Source organism: Balearica regulorum, chromosome 14, assembly GCF_011004875.1.
Source record: "Balearica regulorum gibbericeps isolate bBalReg1 chromosome 14, bBalReg1.pri, whole genome shotgun sequence".
NCBI lineage: Eukaryota > Metazoa > Chordata > Aves > Gruiformes > Gruidae > Balearica > Balearica regulorum.
Window position 1 is genome coordinate 4,288,673 of NC_046197.1, and position 24,143 is coordinate 4,312,815.

Below are 24,143 nucleotides of genomic sequence, written 5' to 3' on the forward strand. Positions count from 1 at the left end.
GACAACCTGGGTACCCTCCCCTGTTCTTCCCAGGTTAGCAAGATGTTAAACATGCACCCCTCAGCCTTTCACTTTCTCCCACTCACAGATAACCTACTCTATTAAACTGAGCTTTTTTTCTAGAAAAGCCCTGTTCTTCCTCTGTGCTTCCTCAGAAGCAGTATCAAGTTGCTGTGAAAAGCCAATGAAACAAATAGTCTATCGGTATCCATGCCAACAAATACTGTAGTTAGTGTTAATACTGGACCCATTTTATTTTGCTGTCTATGGTTATTCTAGTGAAAAGTATTTCTTGGCGCAGTATCAGTTCCAATGGCAAATATTTCAAACTTCTACAGAAATAATTAGCAATTGTTTTCTGTGAGAAAACAGCTTCACACTGACAACTTGCAAAGAGAGTCTAAATTCATTAAATAAATTATTCATGCTGAACGTAAAAGTGTTTATAGTTAGGCTTAGAACAAACTGAAGATGTCTTTCCATTGATTCAATCACTCAGCAAGTGAATAATTTTAACCTCTTTGTCTTTCCCATATCCATATAAATGGCAACAAGGCCAGTCTCTCCCAGCCACAACACTATACATAGTCATATTTTACTTAATTAACATAAACTTATGTAGGTGTCAAAGATAAAGGTATGAGCGAAGGAAATCAGTTACTCGCCTTTCACAAACCTTTACAATTGGATACCATACTTGCCTTTACAAAGAACTGACAGGTTACAAAATTCCCGAGATGCTGACCTGCAGTGATGTCTAGCTTCATGCCAACAAAGCATTATCTTCCAACTCTACCTCATGAGTTGGAGAGACGCAGAAAATCAATTTTGAAAGCAGGAGACTTGGACTTGTAGAATTCCATTTGCTGTCAGTAAGAAACTATTACCTTACATATGACGATACCTAGAGATTTCAGGGAGAAAAGTTCAAGGCAAATAAAATAAACTTTTAACATTTTATTGATGAACAGCAACATTGCAGCTTTTGTTTATCATACTGCTGGATGTAATTTGTGCATGTGTAAATAAACTTTTGCAGATGTTTTCAACATAATAGCCACTGTTCTGAAAAAAACTCAGGCATATGGTGTCACAGTCATGGACATCACCCTGAGAAAGATGGAGGATACAGAGCAGTGTGTGGGAGCAGCAGAGGGATCTGAGGACTGTAAATCCAGCTACAGCCACAGAGTAAATTGTCAGTGGCTATTTTGTGCTGAGCCATCTGTTGCCTTGACTACACTGCCCGCAATAGTTTAAAGATAACTGGAGTGTGTCTATACAAGCTACACAAACCGGTAACTTCTGTGCTTTTTGATAGGAACAGGATCTGACATTATATAGTAACCACTGCAGATGGCCTTTTAATACATCTTTCTTCCCAGAACAAGTTTTGTCACCAAGGTACATACCCTTTGATCTATATAACCAGAGGCTCACTAAACTTTTGTTCCATATTCTGGTGGGCACATCCTTTAGTATTATCTTCCAATGTTATTCCCGTATCTGTATCACAAGTAACTTATCAGAGCCCATGAATATTGTTCATATTCTCTATTAGCCATCTATGTTATCAGTGCCTTTCTTTAGACTAGACAGTGGTCCAAAATAGGATATGTATTTATATATAATTATTTTCAGTTGAGAAGTGGTCTTGTAATGGAATGAATTACAGATCTGTAGATGAAGATTTGAAATGGTGCTCCACAGACTGCCTTCCATCTTCTAGAACTTTGGAAATGCGCTGCAAAAAAAAGAGGAACAGAGTGCCATATGTTAAAATGACTACTGTATTGGATTCAGTAATATGTATACTAATTACTAGCTTGTGGCCTTAAGCTATGCCTAGAGAAAAAAAGATGTTGACCAAATCCTGGATATTTTGAATTAATTTCTCTATTCTGCAAAACCATAAACCTGTATTTAAACCTGTCCACATGATTCCAATCATGCTGTGAAGCACTATACAAATGGATTGTTAGCTTTATTCAGTCCTTTCTCAGACTTGTAAAAAAGGACATTTTGTCCTCTTTATTTTATATGCTATTTAGGTTTAAACGTGAGTGGATGAGATCATGCTGAAACGCTGTTACTCCTGGGTCTGAAAAGAACAAGTATGTGATAAATTGAATATAAGTGAAATCCCACAGACTTCAAATTAATAGGTTATTCTTGTTCATACCAGAAAAATAAGATTATGAACACATTTAAATGCAGATTTTCCTAAATGTTTCTCTATGGTCACTGAAGGCACTATCTGTATTTTTTTTTAAAAGACTGCAGAAACTCATGGATCAAAATGAAATCTATTCACTAGAAAAAATTAAAAATAACAATAATAAGTATTTAAAAAATAATCAACCTTTGCTTTGAAAGATCATCAAAGAGTTGACATGTAAAATACTACAAGTGTCACAGAATGCTTATGCAGTATGCATATCAGAAGCTACCAGCATTAAATGTCACCCTCCCACTACCTGAAAAAAGTAGGAAAACTTTAAAACTTCTGAATTTTAATATCCACACTGAATATACATATTTTGCTTTCAAAACACTACATTAATTTCAATCATTTTGATTTTGTGAAATTTGCACAGAAATCAGTGAAAGGTTTCCTACTCTAAAGAAAGGCAACCTGTTTTAAACAACATTAATGACTCCAGTGTAAGCCAATTTCTACTTTCAAACAAGCATCTCTGACATCAGCAATTGACTCACGTTGTGCATGTTTTGCCATATATGCTATGCTTACCTTACTCTGATGCTAGAACTAATTAAATCGAACAAGTAGTAATTGCTTTCCTCTTTTGCTAATAAATGTTATCTAAAGCAAATCAGAGAAAATCAGTAGGTCAAATGAGACCTCTTGTGGTACAGATGCAGAAATGCACAACTGAGCCTCTTAAACCCACAAAGATGTACGTCCCTACTCCAACAGCACAGCCAGAGGCAAATTTTTGTTTCCCCATAGAGCTTCCACTCCTCTCTCTGATGAGAGAAGAAAAATAAAAAAAGAAGTTTGACTTATGATCTTAAGGTATTTTAAAATTACTTAATTTTCAGAGCATAGAATGTTTGAAGAGGTAACACTTTCTTTTTTCCCCATAAACACATAACTTACCATTGTTTTAAATAACTGGTTCACTTTCTTTTTTTTGAAGGTTTTCTTGTCACCATCTGAGGTGGAAGGAAACACTGGTTGACTCAACCTATGTGATGCAATTGTTTCATCAGGTGCCACTGGGCTGATGGACAGAGTTAATCCTTAGAATAGAAACATATTGGTTGCACAAAACAAAACAAAAAAAAGGAGAGTCAGAGTATAAGATAAAGCAGAAGTCAAAATAATGAACTACTGCAATTACTGGAAAGAAATGAGATATTTTTAATTAACTATATCCTTAGAATACAAAAAATATGTAATGTGGAAGCACTCAGCTTCATTACTTTGAAACTGAATAGTGAAAAAACATGAACCAATCTGGTCAAAGAAGAAAAAATAGATATATACATGAAAAAGTAGTGGGCTATGACAGTCTGTTGTGTTGTGCTAAATGTCTGTTACAGGCATCTAGAAAGATAGGGATAGTGCAGACTAAGAAATGGGATGTGCTATGGAAGAAGTAGGGGGTAAAGGATATTGAAATATCCTGTACACCCTGGCCTAGAGATGAGTTTCACCTTCAACTTACACTTTCCCCTTCCCTATCATGCAACTGTCAATCTTTCTACTGAGCAGTTATGTTATCTTGTTTCCCCTTCCTCTTGCTGTGAGGGAGGCTTATGAGATTCCTCTTTAACATCAAAAGCAGAAGTTGAAACCCTACTATGGGGCAACCTTTGGGGACATTCATCTGCCAAAGCAAAGTACAGAGCAATTCTTCCTGTTTCCAACGCTGCCCTCAGCTCTGAGGGCAGACTGCAGAAGCCCTTGCTTCTGCAAGTGAGTTCTACAAAGCAAGGAAAATGAATAAACCTTGCCTCTTTCAAGGCAGGGGGAATGCCCCCAGTATACAAGGAAGCAAAATTCGGAGCTCCAGAAGTAACACTTTTAGAATCTGCATGTTAGCTACTAGGCAGCACAGTGTTACCAAGCAGTAGTAGCAGTTCAGCCTCACATGCACAATACACACTTAAACTGTAATCTTTGTCTCAGAGGCATGGAGCCACACAGAGAGAGCTACCTGCTCTGCTTGGCGTTATTATCTTAACATAGCAATAAAGAAGTGCAGAACTCTTACCTAACTGTAAGCAGCTTACCTGGGATAGTTGGCATAGAACGACTGACAGAACTCATCTGCTTGAGGACAGATGTTTTCTGAGGTGCCACTACATGTTCTGAGAGGTTGGTGTCACTCATGAACTCGTATTTCCTTGACAGCTGTTTAATTAAAAAAAAAGCCATTAAGATGAACTGAGATAGGAGCAACAAAGGTCTAAACAAAATAGTATTTTGTGAAAAGCATAAAAGAAAATAATTCATAAACAAACTATCATGCTGAACCCAAGTTTTTTATGGAATTGTTTGCAGAATAAACAATAAAAGTAACTAGAAGTAGTAGAATTGGGTCCACATATAATATTATACACTAGCTAAAAACATGTAACAATTTCACAGATGATTTACAGTTAAATACATTTAATTCCATACAGAAAAAAACATTACTCTAAAAAAGTTAGCTAGAAGAGATTCTGTAATCTGGAACCATAGGATGGTATTCCTACCATATCTTTGGAATAATACCATCAGCCAGCTCTGACCCTGATCTGCAATGTAAAAAGTTTTGAAAACATTTTTTCCTATTGCATTAACATAGCCAGCTCAGCTGCTGCGAGGCTTATCACTATTTTTCTGAAGCAAAAGAAAATCCTGTCACTCAGTACATAGTGAGATTCCCACAGTTAGGTGTATGTGTTATCTAATTTAATCAAAAGACAAAGGTATTGCTTGGTTTTGTATATTAATGCTTCTCAAAGTGTGACTGTGCTTTATATCTCTCTCTTGTATAAGGACACATGGTGTAAGACAATCATAATCCTCCACCAGTTTCTCCTTGTTTCCCAAAAGAATCTTAGCTTTATGTTGAATTCACTTTACCTTTGATGACTTCTCTAAAACTTTTTTATCAAATGACTTATGGTCTCTGTGTAATTCAACAACCTGTTACTGCCTGATCCTTTAATTTAGATAAGGCTTGTGTATCAAGAAGACATCTTTTTTAAAAAAAATATTATTTCTTTTTATATTAAAAGAAGAAAAGCCTCCTGAGAATTAAACTACAAAACCAAAAAAAAAAAAAAAGAAAAAAAGTGCAGTTATATAAGTCATTCTAATGATCTAGCAATGCAATAAAAGCACTCAGATCATCTATGGAGTGAGATATTCCTGTGCTTCCAAACTTCAGTCTGGCACCATTTAAGGAACACTGTTTGCAATCTTGCAATTTCCTAACAGCTGCATGTTCCATAACAAAGTACAAAAGGTACAGGGCTCATCACTTTTGAAATAGCCCTGACTGCAAGGAGCTGCCGTGAAATGTCAGCACAGTCAATTGCCTCTCTGCAGGAAAGTCAACTGCGCCTCTGCAGCTTAACCCTCCCAATATAGTACTCCATTGCAAGCTAACCAAGCTTCAGAATTTGCAACTTCAGGGCTATATTATCTGTCATTATAAACAAGTAGAGATGTTCTGATTTTTCCATTGATTTGTTTCCTCCTCAGCATCTTGCAGGTTTCATTCATGGCAGGGCAGATTGTCTCTGCATCCTGCATATATTTCCCTTTATGACAGCTAGAGTTCTATATGATACATTTTTCTTTTCCTAACCAAAGCAGTAATGTCCTCTCTTTTATGGATTATAAAATACTACTCTAAATCAGTAACATACACATTTCATGTCGGAGATAGAAATGTCAGGTGCTGTCTTCTCATCAGCAAACACCACACTGCTTCTTTTTGTTCTTTTTTTGGACCTTCTCATCTTTACTTCAGGGTGAGGATTAATTTGCAGAGCAGTCTCCTCTGATTCTGCTTTTACTGGCTTTGGTAGCACTACTTCCAGATCAAAGCTGCAGGAGCAAAAGAAAAAAGTACAAGTTGCTGAGCGATATTTTAAAAGCCACTGGTATTCTGACATCATTTCCCCATGAAATATAAATGCAGGTCATCCTTTCCTCTGACTTTCTGTAAGCCTTGCAAACTGTTGGCAAAAATTACATGATGTGTTTCAGCTGGCAACTGTAGATACAAATAAGATGCCTTCAGGAGGTATGACATCGTCTTAAAGTGTTGCAAAGAATGTAAAATATTAATATGAGTGCAAATCCCTTTTTAAAGATTTGGGCATTAGCTTAAGAACTCCTAAACTAAACAGAGTTAGAGCTCATATGGCAAGTTGTGCACAGTGGTGATGGTGCTGAAAGCAAGACATGCTGGTTTGGTTGTTGAAAACAGTGGAACAGAGTTACCATTTATTCTCATGTTTTAAATGCATCCTCCTATTTATTTCACCATATTGGACAACAATGCACATACTCAGTATAAAAAAAAAATCTCCATCCTTCTCTTCCTCTAATTTTTACAGTTTAAAAATTGGGCTAGTTTTCATTTTAAAAAAATTATGAAATTGGTGCTGGCTTTACTCCCTCCTCTGCTGATGTAATTAGCCCATTGAACATAGGACTGAACTTATTTTACAACAAAAATTGTTAAAGCAAGTAGCATGGTGAATTTGTTGACTCATGCTTCCTAGAAACAAATAGGCATTGTGAGAATTAAAAGTAGGCGCCTGATTTAGCTCCTTAAGTATAGTTGTCTGGTTCTGTGGTTCTAGTCTGGCAGATATGCCACAAGTCATGTTTCTGTGCTACACCCTTCTTGAGTGGAAGCTGAAGGGCAGGAACATACAAGAACAGAGAGGTATCTTAAGAAGAAACACTTCCAAGTGAGGGTCATACACTTTTGGACTTTTTACTGTTTATAATTGAAGTACTCCAAAAGGGAGATCAGGTGTTTAAAAAAAAAAAAATCACAAACACTGCTCAGCAAGATCAATTTCATATGTGACTTGTTTGGGAAGAAGTTCTGTGTGCCCAAAGGATAATTTATAAAGTGATCAAAACAATTTGTTGATGAAAAAGCTAAACAATACACCTATAACTATTCTTTCAAACTTAAAAGTCTACATTTCCCAGTGCTGCAGTTAAGAAAGCATATTAGACAAAGCATTTTACATTACTCCAGGCTTTGCCTCCTTACTTGTAAGTTTTTAAAGGCTTTCCTCTTCCTCTCCAATTTTTACAAGCAAAAAGATGCTAATTAAGTTAAAAGCTGTATAAAGACAAACCTGCAAAACCCCCAGATCTTTGTATTATATTTGAAATGTCATTTAAATTATAAAATATTTGTTTCCTAAAAGTGAAATGTAACTTTTTTCAGTGAGACTTGAGCATATTTTGTCTACTAAGGTTGAAATACTGTAGCTTTAAGCCAGGACAGAGTGATAGCTAGAGTTAAAAATAATTTTGGTGTACTCTGAAGAGACTGCTAGTGGTCTTTATCCTTGAATGCCTTTTTTTTTTTCTTCAATCTTTTAGTTTCATCCCATAAAACTGTTTAAAAACTAAGACTGAAAGAAAATTTGTATTGTGTTTGTAACCAACCTTTCTGAAGCAATTTTGTTTGGAGTACTGCAGTCTGAATTCATGGAAGTCAGTGAAATAACTGATAATTGACGATAGGATCTCAGCATGGATCTTGGCCGTCCTACTCTCTTGTCATCAAAATCTGGCTACAGGATGGAAAAGAGAAACATTTTTTATCAAACTTCACGTGAACCTCATTTCATCCCTTCTCACTAGGTCTTGAAGATAGCACAGTTGTTTTAACATTTGCCATGAAAGAAGTTATTTGCAACCATTAATCACTGTGACTCTTTTGTCTGGATACACTCTAAGACCTCTCAAACTCAATGATACAGTAAGTAGCTAAACTACAAGTGACATAATTAATTTTATGTTTGCAAAAGAAATTAAAATAAACAGTGTCTGCTGATCTTATTTTGAACAGACCTGGGGCACGCTATTAAAGTACTTGCTTGGGCAAATAGATTTAATTAGTCCTTGCTCCAAGACACTAATCATGCTGCTGCTTCAATACAACAGGTTCTGCCATCTCCATACATTAATGCAGCCTTTTCAAATTATATGTTTGCAAATATTGGAGAAAGTTTATTTCCCTAATAGCCAGACAGGAAGAACAAGAGGATTCTCCAGGTCATCATGTATCCATATTGCACAAAGCCACGTATGCTGTGCCGTCTCTGTCTGCAAAGCATGAGGTAGAGCATGTTCTGCAGTGAAATGAGAAAAAGGAGATTTTCCTCCAAATCTTCTTAAAGAAGATTTAGCTATCACAATGGAAATATTCAGCTTAATGATGATGGTTATTTAGGCTTTGCAGTCTGGTACAAAGTTAACTGAAACTATCTGACTTATTTCCAAATGCTTTCCTGTTACACTTGTTAATAAGGTAGGGACAAAAAAATCACATTTCTTGGCTAATACTAGAACTGTTTTCTTTCTTCAGGGGTGACTTCTGGGATCTAAAATTGTAGAGTGCAGTCAGCTCTTCTCTCTTTTTCTGTTTATTTCCTGGGATAAGCATGCCTCTCCCTAGTTAGCTCATCTTATCATCATGTCATGATATGAGGCAGGTTTTTGAGAATTTCCCAGTGCATGCATACCATAAACTACTTTTGTAGCCTGCTTCAATTTCTATCCCATAAACAGGATATGAATAACTTCTAAAAAACTTCTCATATTAAAGTATGGGGATTTGTTCTGATTATCCAGAAAATATTAAAAATTTATGCATAATTTCATATGCCAAATTCTCAAGTACTTTGCTTCTGATGTAATTTCTCACTAAGACTCTGATGTGTAGCAGAAGACTTGGAAACATTTGTAGTTTCAAGAATTATTTTCAAGTGTTTTGCAGAGTTCACATGCAATGAGTTTACATGCTGCTCATCCTTTGAATGGCCAGAATCTTGTGATAAAGACACAATGGCTGCATAACTTTTTTTTTTTCTTGTCTTCTAATAAAAAAGCTCAGGCCAGCCACTAGAGAGTCAGATATGGTAAAATGGCAGTAGCGCCATTCAAAAAGTACATTCTCTGTTCTTACAAAATTTTAAATAGGTTATTTTTTTTTATGTGCTGATCTGTAAGAGCGCTGAAGGGTTCAAGGATTAGACAAGATTGCTAATTGTGGATTACAGTATCTATTATTGCTAAGGATGGAGGCATGAGACTGAAAATAAGAAAAACATACTGAGATAAATACACAGAATTTTCATCATATTGGTGTGTAACACAGCACACATCCAAAATTTAGTTTAGAAACTTGCTACTTTCCCCTATAAAAGAAGAAATAAACCCTCTTACAAAATCATCAATGCTGAAAGCAACAACATAAAATAATCTCTAGAGCAACTCATGTTTAATGCCCCAAACCAGCCAATATCACTCTTGCTAGCCTGCACAAGTTCAGATAGACTATTTTATTCAAGAATTGTCTGGAGAGAATATTTGTGTTGAGAAGATATCCTCCAATTCCCATATATTTCAGTTTGGTCTCAACTAACATTTATAGTATTATACACATGATAGGTTTTGCTTCACAACACAGCTGGAAGTGGCTAGCACAGGGAGACATCAATTGCAGATCAAAGCCCTAAACAACTAAGAAAAATTACAAAGAGGAGAAACATGAGAACTCGCTTTTACTTTCTCAATAAGCCAGAAAAGAAATGCAATTTTAATAGACATAATAAAATACTCCAAATCTTCCAGAATGAGGAATATTTGATACATCAGAGAATTGAACCAACTCTTACTATAAAATTCAGGTCTTACTAACTTCAGATCACAAGAAAACACACAAGAAACAAAAAAGTTTAGTATGGGTTTTTGTTTAGAAGAACAAGGTGTGTATTAAGTAATGAGAAAGTGCAGGAGAGGTTAAAAGGAGAGCAATACCAATTCTCTGGCTCCATATTGTTTTTCCACTTTCACTTTTAAATGCTTAAAACATTCCTCCATACGGTCATGGAAAGGACGAAGATTATCAGAAACTCTTCTTTCATGAATTTTAATTCCAGCCCCAAGGAAAGGTATCTTGAAGAAGGAAAAAAAGAAGAAAAAAGTGAGAATATTAAACTGGGTCTGACAACCCTTCTAGCTCCATTTCAAGTATCTGCTAAGAACTGCGACACTCTTACTGCGATGGGCAGACAGATTTGTCAGTTGATCTCAGCTTTTAGCAGTAACTACAAGATGGAAAGGGCTCTGGAAAAATGGACTTGCTCAGTAAATTTTTGAAGAATGTTGGCTGCCTCATAGTGACTGTTTTCTCTCTTCTATATATTTCAAAATTAATCACTTATGAAATTAAACACACTATGCGAGAGTTTAAGAAATTCTTAGACTACTAGTCCACCTGCTTATGAAGGTGCCTGACATAGTTTACAAGAAAGAAGGTAGGGATGAAAAAATATCCAAGTAGATTCCAGGCAGGTGGTTTCAAACTCTTTTCTTTCCAAACGGAGGATTAAATGACTGGGAAAGGTTTCAATGAATCTACTGGGGACTTAATCCTGTGATCACATTGACAATTGCTGCAGCAATTTAATATGTTAATGCCTAGTTACTGAAGGTGACCTCTTCCTTCCTCCTCGATTTTACTGTGCAGACTTCCTCTGTACTCCCCACATTGCACGAAAAATTCAGTAAGATAATGCTTCAGTAGACAAAAGAACAACTCAAGCCATGACCAGAGGCAGCTTGAATTTCTTAAAAAATTCTTCTTCTTTGTCAGAAGAAGTGGCTTGCTTACCAAATAAAAAAGAGAAAAAAATTTTATAATGAAGCAAATATGATAGTAATAGTGCCTTTCTAACACGTCTTCCCTACAATGCTTTCCTTTGCTGTTATATAGCTACTATCATCTTTCCTGTTATATTAGCGTAATAATAGCCAGTTGAAAGCAAACAAAACAAATCTTATCTTCAAAGATAACGGACAGCACACTTTGACATGCTGTTTAATTAATAATAAACGTGTTCACAAAGAGAAACTTTGTAGTGCTTCTCTAAAATATAAAGACATTCCATTTTTCTTCAGTCTTTGAAGAAGGCGATTTATGAGATTTGTGCAACACACTTTTAGCTACCCTTCTGCCAGTAACCTTTTCTAACTGCTTTACCATTGACTTTTAACTGTTTTGCATTAATGTTTGGGGCTTTCTCGTAAAATCCACTTAGATTCCATACTTCCTTTTTGTGTTCTGACCCTATAAACACTATTAATCTTGTATACATCGGCGCACCTATTGACCTCATCATATTTTCTGGAAGTTCAATTTCAATATAACTTTTAAAAACATGGTATTAAAACCCATCTACTAGAGAGACCTGTTTGTCTCCTTTAGAGGGATTTACAGGGATAGATATAAATTACCACTTTATTTCCTAATGCCAAATGGTACTATAGACAATTTATACCACTACATCCACTGAGTACTTCTGATGGTCAGAAAGCAACCATATACAGAGCCTGTGGTGGGCAATGATACAGGAGAAAGCTGTAAAGTTTGGTGACTCGAACTAAAAACCAAACTGAGATGAATCAAAATGAAACAGGAAGAAACTTCAAATACATTAAGAAAATAGTGCCAAGAAAAATCCATTAAAACTATTTGGAAGATTCATTTCAAGGTTGAGAGAGCAATAAATGATTAATTCCTGCTCTTTCTCATTTATGAAACAGAGATAGAATCATAGACTCATTGAATAGTTTGGGTTGGAAGGGACCTTTAAAGACCATCTTGTCCAACCCCCATGCAATGAGCACGGACATCTTCAACTAGATCAGGTTGCTCAGAGCCCCGTCCAGCCTGGCCTTGAATGTCTCCAGGGATGGGGCATCTACCACCTCTCTGGGAAACCTGTGCCAGTGTCTCACCACCCTCACCGTAATGAATTTCTTCCTTATATCTAGTTTTAATCTACCCTCTTTTAGTTTAAAACCATTACCCCTTGTCCTATCACTACAGGCCCTACTAAAAAGTTAGTCTCCATCTTTCTTATAAGCCCCCTTTAGGTACTGGAAGGCTGCTATAAGGTCTTCCCGGAGCCTTCTCTTCTCCAGGCTGAACAACCCCAACACTGTCACAGCCTGTCTGCATAGGAGAGGTGCTCCAGCCCTCTGATCAGCTTCGTGGCCTCCTCTGGACTAACTCCAACAGCTCCATGTCTGTCCCGTGCTGAGGACCCCAGAGCTGGACGCAGTACTCCAGGTGGGGTCTCACCAGAGTGGAGTAGAGGGGCAGAATCACCTCCCTTGACCTGCTGGCCACGCTGCTTTTGATGCAGCCCAGGATACTGTAGCCCTCCTCACATGGATGGCATAAGATTAAATCAATGAGGAAGAATTGTTTAGTGCATTAGTACAAAGAATGAGACATGGAACATGATGAGAGATATCTTGAGCCATTCACTTCTGATACTAAAATTCCAGATTAACTCACACTATTTCATAACATCCCTCTTGAAAGGGAAATCATTATATTATGCCTTCATATAGCAATTACTATGCCCGTTCATTTACACAGCAAACAGTTCTTTCTCACTTAAACCATCTAAACTTCAGAGGACTTAGCAGTTAGTGGTTTCTTAACAAACTACCTATGTGCAAAAATGTGTCTTCTCTCTTAGTCGTTTTGCCATGTATTGATGGCAATAATTTCTATGTGGACTGGATAATGCAAATAGAATTGATAATTTCTGAGGTCATGTTTTTCTTCCCTCCATTATCACAACAAATGCTTAGGCCAATGAAAAGAGCCATTTTCCCTTGAATCTCAGCAAAAATAGGTTTTTTCTGCTACCACCGCCATAGGTGCATGCTTCTCTTTGAGGACAAAAGGGTTCTGCAGTTGGTTGGCTTACCATATGTTCACTAAAAATAAAAAACCCAAAAAACCTCATTGCTTCTAGTATAGGCAGAATTTTCAGTTTTCTTGGGGAGATATAGCTTAAAAATATTTACTACTGGTCTTCTGAGCTATTTGTCCCACAAAAGATAAGTAGCAGCAGTCTTGAAGGGTTACTGAGCATGAAAATAACTCCTGTGAGCAACTAGCATTCCATTAAGGTTTCTAATGAAAACAAAACAAAGAAACCTCAAAAAAAACCCCAAAAAGGAAACCCCACCCACCTCTAGAAAGGAGTTACTTCCCAAGAGAAATTCTGGCATTTGCAAATGCTTGTTTTCCCAGCAATTCATGAAGTCCTTATGACTTTTGTCATGCTCTCAGTTTTGTCTTCAGGAATACAATCTGAGTTTGAAATCCTGGCCCTTTTAACCATAAATGAAGCCAAGTACACGTGGCTTTTGGTAAACCATTCCAAATGATGTGTTCTACAAAGTACTCTTCTGGCCTACTGCTTTCCCTAGGACATAAGGGGATATAGGGGTAATTCCCCTGATTCTAGTAGCATTTCATCTAACTCCTGACAGGCACTACAATGATGATACTCCTCAGGAAATACGATGTGATTGTTGTAGTTGAGCCACTTCTCCAGTTTAGGCACAGATTTTTAAAAAAAAGCTGAAGGACAGGATCGCTTACATCCCCAAGAATGTTTTATCAAACACATGCCACATCAGAGGGTAAGGAATTATGCTGTTTGGTCAGTGATCTTAGTGGGTTAGTAATGGAATACATGCTAATCCTGTTAGGCACATTAAAATTGAAGGAGTTGAAGCCCTGTTTCCTACTTAAGGGAAACTATTAATATCTAAATAGAATAATAAATAGATAGTCCTTTTACATACTCCGAAACAGAAGGTTTAGTCTAAGAGAGAATACGTTACTATGAGTTCCTTTTCAAATAAATACTCTGAATTCATCAGAGAGCTACACAGAAAGTTTGTAGAAGAATCTTATTCTTCTACCACTCCCTGCTTTGGGGAAACAGTCGTCCAAAAAAAAAAAAAGAAAAGCCCTCAAAAAACCCCCCAAAATCCCACCCCAAACAAATGGTAAAAATGACACAATCATCTAAATGCTATGTTCTCCTGCTAGAAAGGAACAGAAAAAAAGAATAGCTGATGAAGCCTCTGATCAGTGCTCTCAGTAAGAAGTTACCTGCCAAGCAATTAGATCTTTGAGTCTATTAAGCTTTTCTTGATCCTCTGGATGGTCTCTGATATAGTCTTCTGTAAAGAAAGCCTTAGACAAAAAAAAAAAAATAATTCAGTCCATCATTTCAACAGGTAAAGAAATCAGTGATTACTCCATTGACTCCAGCTGGTGACCAGACTATTGGTCATCAAATGAGACGCATGCATGCTCCTTAACCAGATGCTGCTAGTGATAATTCCTTCTTATATCCATTGAGAACTGAGGTTTCTCTGTTTTGTTAAAAGGTATTCAGACTTTATCCAATGCTTCTGAGCTTGAGACCTTTACTATGAAACCCAATTATTGTTTTATTAAGCTTGCATTGAAACTAAAAAGGCACAAATTTGGAGTATCATGATTTAAATTGATAAATTATCATTTTATTCAAGCATCCTACGTACTGACATTAGCCAGTGTTACTCAATAAAGAAATTGAACTCTTTCATAGATAAGCAGAAGAAGATATTGCATACACATGTCCTTTTGCTGCCCAAAAGTTTTATCCCCCAGGTACAAAAGAATGTTGCTATTTGTCCATGACAGCCAAATATCTAAACAAATGATACTCTCAAATTAACATAGCGTAAGTCCTACTCCTCCAGAATATGTCATGTGTACTGCATATAACTTATGTTTGTACATATATATATGGTACCTTTTCAGCACTATCTGAGCCTATCTGACATGCTGAGCCTACTGAGCATGGCACATGCTTTTCATCAGGAAATGGCAGGCAGAAATAATAGAGTTCTGCAGCTGTGGGGTAACACCATATTAATTTTCATCAAAAACTTAAATAATAATTTAGAATTTAAATTTATATGAGTTTTTAACATTCCTGCTTTCTTTCCTGCCTCGCTTTCACAAGGTGGTCTTAGGGACAAATTTTCTACAGTTCAGTTTCTCAAGACATTCCAATTTCCATGTATTGCCAGAAAAGTTTTTATTTGTATTCCCATTTTTTAACAACAAAACCTGCTATGCAAATGGCTGCAGTTACTGAGAAAACCTGATGATGGTTTAATTGATAACCCAGATCTAAATACTCCAGATCTACTGTAGGATAAACCCGACTGATTTACTCCAGACCAAATCTTTTGATGTGAGAAAGCCTATTTCATTAAAAAAGGGATATCTTGTCTCACATGTATATGAAACCCCTCATAACTGCAATTAATATTGAGCTGCAGTTACTCTAGTTTGCTAGTTTCTGCTTTCAAAGACAGATGTGACCAGGATATGAGGCTCTCTTAATCAGTAGAGTTATGGCTTTCATATTCCCAGCCCACGTTCCACTGCCACTTTGAACAAAGGATGCAGGAGGATTATGAAGTAATATATCTGAATATGTTCTCTCCATTGACTTAAAAGCTCTTACCTTCTCATATTTAGCAAAGCCACCCATAACAGCTGGATCAACAATTCCATTCAGAAGCATAGAAAGTGGATTAATAGGAAGGTTCTCATCACTCTGGTACTGGTTAATCATCATCAAAATTTTTTCATTTGTTGTGGACATAGTCTCAATAGCATTCTCTAAAGGACTAATTGTGGTCTATAAAGAAACAAAAGACTTTTAAAATTTATAAAGAGATAAAAAGGTCTTTCTTGTTTTATAAAACTTCACATGTACAAACAACATTCTTACAATTCCGCAAACCAACACAGATTTGTTCAATTCTGTTAGGACTTGGTCCTGAAAATATAAATCATCTTGTAAGATATATTGATCCTAGCAGTAGAAAGATAAAACATAAGTAATAACAGTTTTGTATGTACAAAAATAAGAACAATAGCCTTGTGTGATAAATTTGCAAAGGATTTTGTACATGAGGATTCATGTAGATACATGTTTTATGGGTTCTTAGCATGTTAATACACACCTGTGACATGGAGACAACCTCAAACCATCGTAAAATTCCAGGAAGTTTGTATGCTGTAACAAACGATGTTCTCTCAATCCACATAGACTATTAAAAAAACATAGCAGGGAGAAAATGATACTTCAGGATTTAAACTTTAATCTCTTCTGCCTTCTGAAATGTCAGAGTGAAAATAATGTAGATGGAAAACATATGCACATTTTTGCATGAAAGGACACTGCAAGCTGAATCTAGCACAGTAATTTGCACAAATCATTTTTTCTGATTTCAGATTAGGTCATCTTCAGGCACTAAGCCTGCACAAAGCAGAGGAAAAAGAAAATTACCCTTGAATCTTTTAGTATCTATTCCTATTTTTGCCATTACAGATTGAATGACTGACTACATGACCTACTCTCCCCTCTACCCAGATAATACTTCCTCCTTCCACTTTCAAAACATATTCCTGCAATTAAAAGCAGTAATAGCCCTATAACAACTTGCCAGCATTCTTACTTTTTTTTCCTCTTTCGAACAAGACTAGCTCTTGGTATTTTAAAATGCCAGTAGTTCATTTACCCTACTGCTCCTTATTTTACCTATATCAGCTCATCTAAACTGCCAGTACTGAGAAACATAATAATGAATGCAATGAAGACATAATTCAACTATCCAAGTTTCCACCCATCTGAAGTAAGTATGCATAAATCTATTGTCATCAGCAATGAAAACATTAACCATTTAATTTTTGTAAAGCCAATTAAATGTATATTCATAAATAGGTTCAAAATTCTCCAGTTTGCAAAGGAAGCCAATGTGCATCATGAATCTTGATAATACAGTGCAAAGCTGGGATGTCAGGGTAGAGTTTGCATCTGCAGCATTTAATTTAAGACCAGGTAAGAAGCTCCTTACACAAAATTGTTGACTTTACTGATCAGCACGCACATAACTGAAATTGTACATTTTTGAAAAAAAAAATGGCTTTTCCTATCAGTTGCCCAAGAGCACAGCTTTAGCCATAAACATTGGATGGTATGGTTTTCACGACAAACTATAAAATATCAGGTATCTGTAAAATTAAAATATAGAAACTTACCACATTTTTATGCATGACACTGAAAAATAAATTATGGTGTTGCAGATTTCCTAGAATATTTGAACAATGAAGACTATTCTCAGCATTGCATGGGAATAAAAATGACATAGGTAGTAATCTGTCAAGATTTCACAGGACTGATGAAAGCAGACAACACACACCTCTCTGCCAAGCTGGCAGCTGACAAAAGTGTTGTAAACTACAAGAGGCAAAGCATTTGATATTTTTTTACATGTCATCTTGTTTCGTAGTGAAAATCTGTACCAGCAAATGTTACTGCTTAACACAAATGTGTTGAACATACTTAACTACATAATGTTTACCTACAATCAAAACAGTAATGTACCATTGAGTAAGTACATAGGAGTAGTGCTGAAATAGAGAAATCTCGCTTTTTTTTTTTTTCAACCAGATCCTAAAATTAGAGTGTCTGTAATGAGTAATCTGAGACCAAAAGTATCTAGATCAAAATTCAGTCACAGCTACTGGAACTGCTTCCATCACCCTGTCATTGATTTACTTACAGCAAATTCATTTTCAGGGTCCACAGATCCTTTTCTGACTGGTCTTGAATAGTGGAACCGCTGCACATTGTTGGACTTATAAAAACTGAAAGATTTTTTTAAAAAAAAAGAGTATTGTAAAACACAGAATTCAGAAATTTATGGATCTTGTTATCGCAGTTAAATATTTCATTTTGAATCAGTTGAGTTTTTAATTAAAAGAAAATTTACTCCTCAGAAAAAAAGCACTTTAGTGAAAACTCAGGAGACAAAACTACTTTATCTATAAATCAGAGTCAGCACACAGTATTTTACAAGTATTAAGCTTCAGCTTGTGACTAGGTGTAATTTCCAGGTAAAAAAATTCCAGAACTTCCAGATTAATGTTAAAACCTAGAAAAGATTTTTACTATCCTGCATTCTTGCTGTGGCATGCACACTGCTTGCCAACTTTATAATGGCATACAAAAGGAGTACATTTTGTTAAAAATAATTGACTGAACAGAGCAGATATATGGAATGAAATACATGTGTTTTTTCATCCATGGTGCATGCCAAATCAGTTTAATCATGTCTAACAATTCTGCTCACAATGCAGAAAAACAGTTATTCAAGAAACTAAACATTTGAATCCATTAATAATTTCTTGTGATGGATAAGAAAATGTATATAAACACTTGCAGAGGGGGACATCACTGCAAAGAAATCTATTGCAAATTCATGTTATAGTCTATTCTATTTAGCTAACAAATCATTCTCAATCAATATGAGCACATATTTCCACTAAACTTGTAGCCACTCGGCTTTTAGCACTGGCTAATTTGAAAGAACAGAGATTGCAGTTTTGGTTAAGTATTTTGCTGTCCACAGAAAAATCTCTCATTTAGGTTTTTAGTTTTGGTTTTAAAGAGGAATTCAATTTTAAGACATTATAAGTAAAAGCTAATTTTGCAGAGCAAAATGAATCTCAGCAATACCTTACAGTCAAACCAAGCCATGCTTTGGCAGTCTAGAGAAACAAATAAACAGAGACACCTCGACAGTTGAGCTAAGCAAACTTCTGTTGTGTTAGTTGATAGGAACCTACGGTTTCCGATCCAAACTACTAAGATTATCTTCATCAATAAGGAAAAGGAAGTGGAAAATACTGCCATACTGACTCAGATCACTTTACAGTTGAAATCTGAATATCTGAAAGGACAGATATTTTGAAGCTCTTTCATAGAATAAATGCATTGCCATCAACTAATGTAACTAACAATTAAATGCCCAATAAAGTACACTCATAAAAATAAATCTCTAAGACCAGATGGAATTAGCAGTTTGGTTTAATTCTGCAGCTGAGACAAACAATTACAAAATCTCCCATACAACAAGAGATCGTACTTTATGTGGAGCACTTTGCTAAATAAAAATGTTTACAGGTTCAAAATGTGGTTGGTACTACACTAAAATCTAGTCAAACAAGACCAGATTTATAACTGTCTTGCAGTTACCAATTTATAAATGAATTCTAGTAGAAACTGGGACAACAGTTGTTTGGTTTTGGGTGGGGATTTTTGCTTTGGTGTTTGGTTTTTTTGGTCTTTTTTTTTTTAATCTTGTAGTATGAGACCTGTACTTACATCTGCTTTATTTATTTTGGTGTATGTGGGGAGGTGATTCTTATTTTTCCACTCTGCATCAAGTGAAATAGTAAAGATTCTATAGAGAAGGTGACACCTGGTTTGAATCCAGCTGTGGAACAGCTAGAAATGAATTAATCTCAGCTGATAAAATAAGCCTTCTATCTTCAGTCTTGTTTTGAAAAGTCATAATACACGTGTTGTTAAAGCGTTTAGTCTGAGTTTTTGTTTAAATGCAGAGGCATTGCAAAGCTTTTCTGGCATTAAAAATGCAGGTGCCTCAGTTTACCTGGAGAAATTTTAGCTTAAGTTGCCTGTTTCAACCAGTTGCAATTAGGGAGATACAGTGAAGTGACACCTTATGCTTTCACAAGGCACTGACAAGAATAGGGAGAAAATACAGCCTGCCTTAACTGATGGTGCTTGTACTTTTTGCTGTCCTTAAGTTGCAAGATCATCTAGTTCCAACCCCCTGCCACGGGCAGGGACACCCTCCACTAAACCAGGTCACCCAAAGCCCCATCCAACCTGGCCTTGAACACTTCCAGGGATGGGGCATCAACAGCTTCTCTGGGTAACCTGTGCCAATGCCTCACCACCCTCACAGGGAAGAATTTCTCCCTTATAACCAATCTAAATCTACCTGCTTTCAGTTTAAAACCATTGCCCCCATCCTGTCACTACAGGCCTTGGTAAAAAGTCTCTCTCCATCTTTCTTGTAGTCCCCCATTTATATATTGATGGATTTGGAGCCAAAAATCTCACAAGCCTGAAGTCAACCAATATTCCAGTAGGTACTGTATGGAGTTTTTGGCATCAGCTATTAGAATGTACCATCACTTCTCACACATGCAGTCAGAACACTTAATTAGGAGTATGTATTAAGTTCAACCTGTTCTACATTGGGTTAGGAGTTTGGAAATATTAGCCATTCTGTTCTCAAAATACTTTGGACAATTCATTTCCTTTACTCCGTTACAAAATTTTGAACGTAGTATCAATGGAAACCATTTTGCCATCAAGTGCTTTGCCAAGACAAACAGGATTCTGTTGTACAAGAGCCTTCAACTCAATCATTCTCATACTGCCAGCCACCTCTAAAATCCTCTCTCCATCACTTGTCTAAGAAGCTGTGTTGAAAACTCAATAGTTTGGACTCAAAGCATGGATTCCACCTCCCCTCCCTGTAACCAGATGGTATTCCTTACATGGGAGATGGGTAGATGTTCCTTCATGAAATTCCTGGGGAATACATGCCAGTAAACTAAGACAATAAAAGCTCTAAGATTCATTGGCAACTAAATGAGTTCACAAAATAATGGTTGTCAGTTCAGGAATATGGACTGACTTTCATTACATTATCTATTACAGAAATTCACTTACTTTAGAATTTGATCAGGTACTGCCTTATTTTTGAATTTAGGTTGCTCCTCCAGGACTGGTTGCACTGTAAAACACTGGATATCTGAAATTGTGAAAGTTAAGGGCATGTTATTAACTATCAGTATGAAATACTGTAGGCTGTGGAGGAAATGAAAAAATAATTAAAAAAGACATTTCCTGACGAAAAATCTGCAGGGTTAAGGGTTTCATTTGTGGAGCTTTCTTGGCCAAAAAAGGAAAAATGTGCCAGTAGTAACCAGTGAATATATATTAATATTAATTTTGAACTACATATTTTTATTATTTACTGAATATTGAATACCTGTAGCTGAATTTATCACAAAGAATCATTCATTAAAATTTACGGCCAAGCCAACTTACAAAAAGAATATCAGCAACAGCTGATGTTAACAGTTTCACTAGCTTTAGACATGCATAATGTCATGACATTTTGTATTTCATCTTTGTGATCTGTAATTGAGCAGCCCTTTTACCTGAGATTTCCTTTTTCTATGAAAGTGTTACTTTTTAATCTGAATACTGTATTTGTAAGTAAATATATCATATTCTTACATATTTCAGTATATTTGAAACTCATGCCCTCTGGTTAGATTCCGTAGCTTTTCCTTAAGTACATAAGCAGCGCATCTCCTGTTAGTTGCAAATAGACTTGAGCCAATTCTACTTTAAGAAAGGACTGAAGCATATGATCTCAAAACCAATAACATTAGTTAAGACACAAGACAGACTATGAGAGCGTGGATCTCAAGCTTAATGTCTATTTTAGACAAGCTTGTAATACTCTCTGCGTCAGTCCCAACAATGTGAAATGAAAACAGTATTCCTTTTCTCCTCCAGCTGGTTCCATCAGAATATACTCAAGAGAGCACAGGAAGTGTTACAATATTACCTTGAAAATTAATAAAGGAAAATCAACACATGGCAAAAAAAAAAGTCTGATACTGTGAGGTGGTCTCATATCTGCTCAGCCAGTAATGACTTAAATCAGAACACGAAGAAAAAAGATAATGTGAGCAAGCAACTGTTAGAGTACTTTTAAAGAAGAATAATTTAAGGCATTCTAAAAGGTGGTTAATGATGTTTGTGAATTAATTTTCCTAGGAAAATTACTAAGAGTGACATAAGGCATATTTATGTTGCCAAGAAATACATGTGATACCCAAATGCCAGTCAGAACAATGTCCAAGGAAGACATGAATTTAATATCAAGACACAACAGCTAGGAATAATAGCCAATAATAGACAATTTGCTGCTTTAAACTTAGCCAATTCAAGTGTTCATCACTAGGTTTGCCATCTGAGGAAAATAAAGGTAAACCATGTATGAACTTGAATAAATTTTCTTCACTGAAACGGTTGTCAAGCACTGGAACAGGCTGCCCGGGGAAGCGGCTGAGTCACCATCCTGGAGGTATTTAAAAGATGTGTAGACATGGCACTTAGGGACATGGTTTAGTGGTGGACTAGGTTTACCACTGGACTCAATCTTCAGGGTCTTTTCCAACCTAAATGATTCTATGATGACTGAAAGAGACAGACTTCTTAGAACTGTTAGAAAACCAGGAGCAAACATCTTAGGAACAAAACATAAAAGACACTCAGGACATATAATTAAAACTGCAAACTGAGCTGCCACGTTAATAAACTTTCATCCTTTTTAGGAAATTATTCTTCCACACAGATAAACTCTTGGTAAAAACAAGGTTTCCCCAACCCGCCTTCATTCAGTAATCTCCCAGGTGTTCAAGGATACATTGACCAGGAGAGTTTTTCACATCCTCTCCAGGTGCTGAGGTGGTGTTCATCTTCTCTGCAATGGGAAACTGACTCATCAGCTGTGCCTGGAAATCCTCTCTCCTCTCATATTCCTTCCCACGATAGATGAATACTTTGTTCTGCAAGGAATAAATAGCTGATTTCTTGGGCTGTCTGATGCTGAGGCAGAAGTTACAGATGCATGCTTATCAGTACAAAGACACAATGGGATCTCCAAAGTTTGGAATGAGTGTTACTGTTTTCCAAATATTCATTAACTATAAAGCAAGACACCTCTTTGACCAGGTGCTGGAATGCAGCACTGACTCCAGAGACAATACTTTGTGCTGTTAGACAGAACGAAGATAAACTGGCATCATCACTGACAATGCTCCTCTAAAGCAGAATAAAATCAGAATGGGAGGTGAGAAAAGTACTAAAATTCCTTTTCTTCTTGTCAAGTAAAAGGATTTGCATTCTGGGTCCAGGTTTCACAGCTTTCTAATACCAATATATAGGGTTCTTCTAGCCTGCTTCCTCTCCTTGTGTTATGAAATGTCCTCATTTGCAATACAGTCCAACCCCAAATGGGCTCATTGGTAGTTCAGTTTCCCTCATTTAACAGCATACTTCTATAATAACAGAAACAAAAGGTGCACACTTCCTTTGGTGTAATTTTAGCATATATTCCCACAACCACTCAAGAGAAAGAATCAGCTTAAACGCATCTGAAAACATTTCATGCGTATTCTTACAAGTAACAATTCAGATTCTGACTACAGTCCTGCAAAACTAAATCCATGGCAAATATCCCCAGAGACTCACTTGCAATGATAGAGTAGGCTCATGATTTTAGAAGCTTATGAAAATAGGTGAAAAAAGTAAGAATTTTAACAGGCTTACCCTTAGAAATGTGGGGAATCCTTGTCCATAATACCCAACAGCAAAATAGTCTGGTTTAGGTCTCAGAATTTTCATGATGTTTTCATAGAATTTTGCTTGTTGAATCTGAAAACAAAACCAATTGCAGTTACTTCTGTTTAGGGTTTTTTTCCGTTTATTATTTGACCTCTTCAGTAGCAGCGCGCTATGTACAACAGCTACCAGTGAATATGCAAGAGCTATCAAGTATCAGTTGGCAAGCTACAGCAATAATCAGGTAGCATGCACATGGCACATGACACTGCTGTGGTACGTTAAATATTGTTTACATTTATATGCAAATATAATACATAGCTAAATGTGAATGGCTTCAACTGCAATTATTTGACCTCAGAATCAGCTTAGCCTTAATTTACTAGCATGAAAAGGAAAAAAACCAAACACCAAAGTCACATTTTACACTTCAAACACTTAACTGATAACATTACTGAAATAGTACATTTGGAAAAACTCCCTACCTCAGACATTTTCTTAGGTGTGGATCAACTCAAGCTTTTGCCCTAGCATCATGCTAAGGGCACACACCATATCAAGGGCCTCGAACAATGTCTTCCACAAAATACTAAGTGTCATCGAGGTTTACTATTTCTATTTCCTGTGTTACATCTATGAGACACGCAACACTGCCACTTAAATGGAATGGGCAAAAATACTGCCTTTATCTTTTAGTTTATGATAAAAGCAGAATTCATTGGGAGGAAAAG

General features: G+C 36.3%; 1 protein-coding gene across 1 annotated transcript in view; it reads right to left on the bottom strand.

Annotated features, from left to right (window-relative positions):
* Positions 1–942: 942 nt before the first annotated feature.
* Positions 943–24,143, bottom strand: part of DOCK2 (dedicator of cytokinesis 2) — a 204,163-nt gene continuing 180,962 nt past the window's right edge. Inside the window, exons 40-52 of the mRNA XM_075766092.1 lie at positions 23,401–23,505; positions 22,496–22,637; positions 20,722–20,803; positions 17,735–17,819; positions 16,133–16,219; positions 15,628–15,804; positions 14,214–14,297; positions 10,043–10,180; positions 7,664–7,791; positions 5,890–6,070; positions 4,261–4,381; positions 3,122–3,264; positions 943–1,744 (exon numbers count right to left, since the gene is read on the bottom strand). Of these exons, the coding sequence (XP_075622207.1) occupies positions 1,670–1,744; positions 3,122–3,264; positions 4,261–4,381; positions 5,890–6,070; positions 7,664–7,791; positions 10,043–10,180; positions 14,214–14,297; positions 15,628–15,804; positions 16,133–16,219; positions 17,735–17,819; positions 20,722–20,803; positions 22,496–22,637; positions 23,401–23,505 (1,548 nt within the window). The 3' untranslated portion in view covers positions 943–1,669. The remainder of the gene's footprint in view (positions 1,745–3,121; positions 3,265–4,260; positions 4,382–5,889; positions 6,071–7,663; positions 7,792–10,042; positions 10,181–14,213; positions 14,298–15,627; positions 15,805–16,132; positions 16,220–17,734; positions 17,820–20,721; positions 20,804–22,495; positions 22,638–23,400; positions 23,506–24,143) is intronic.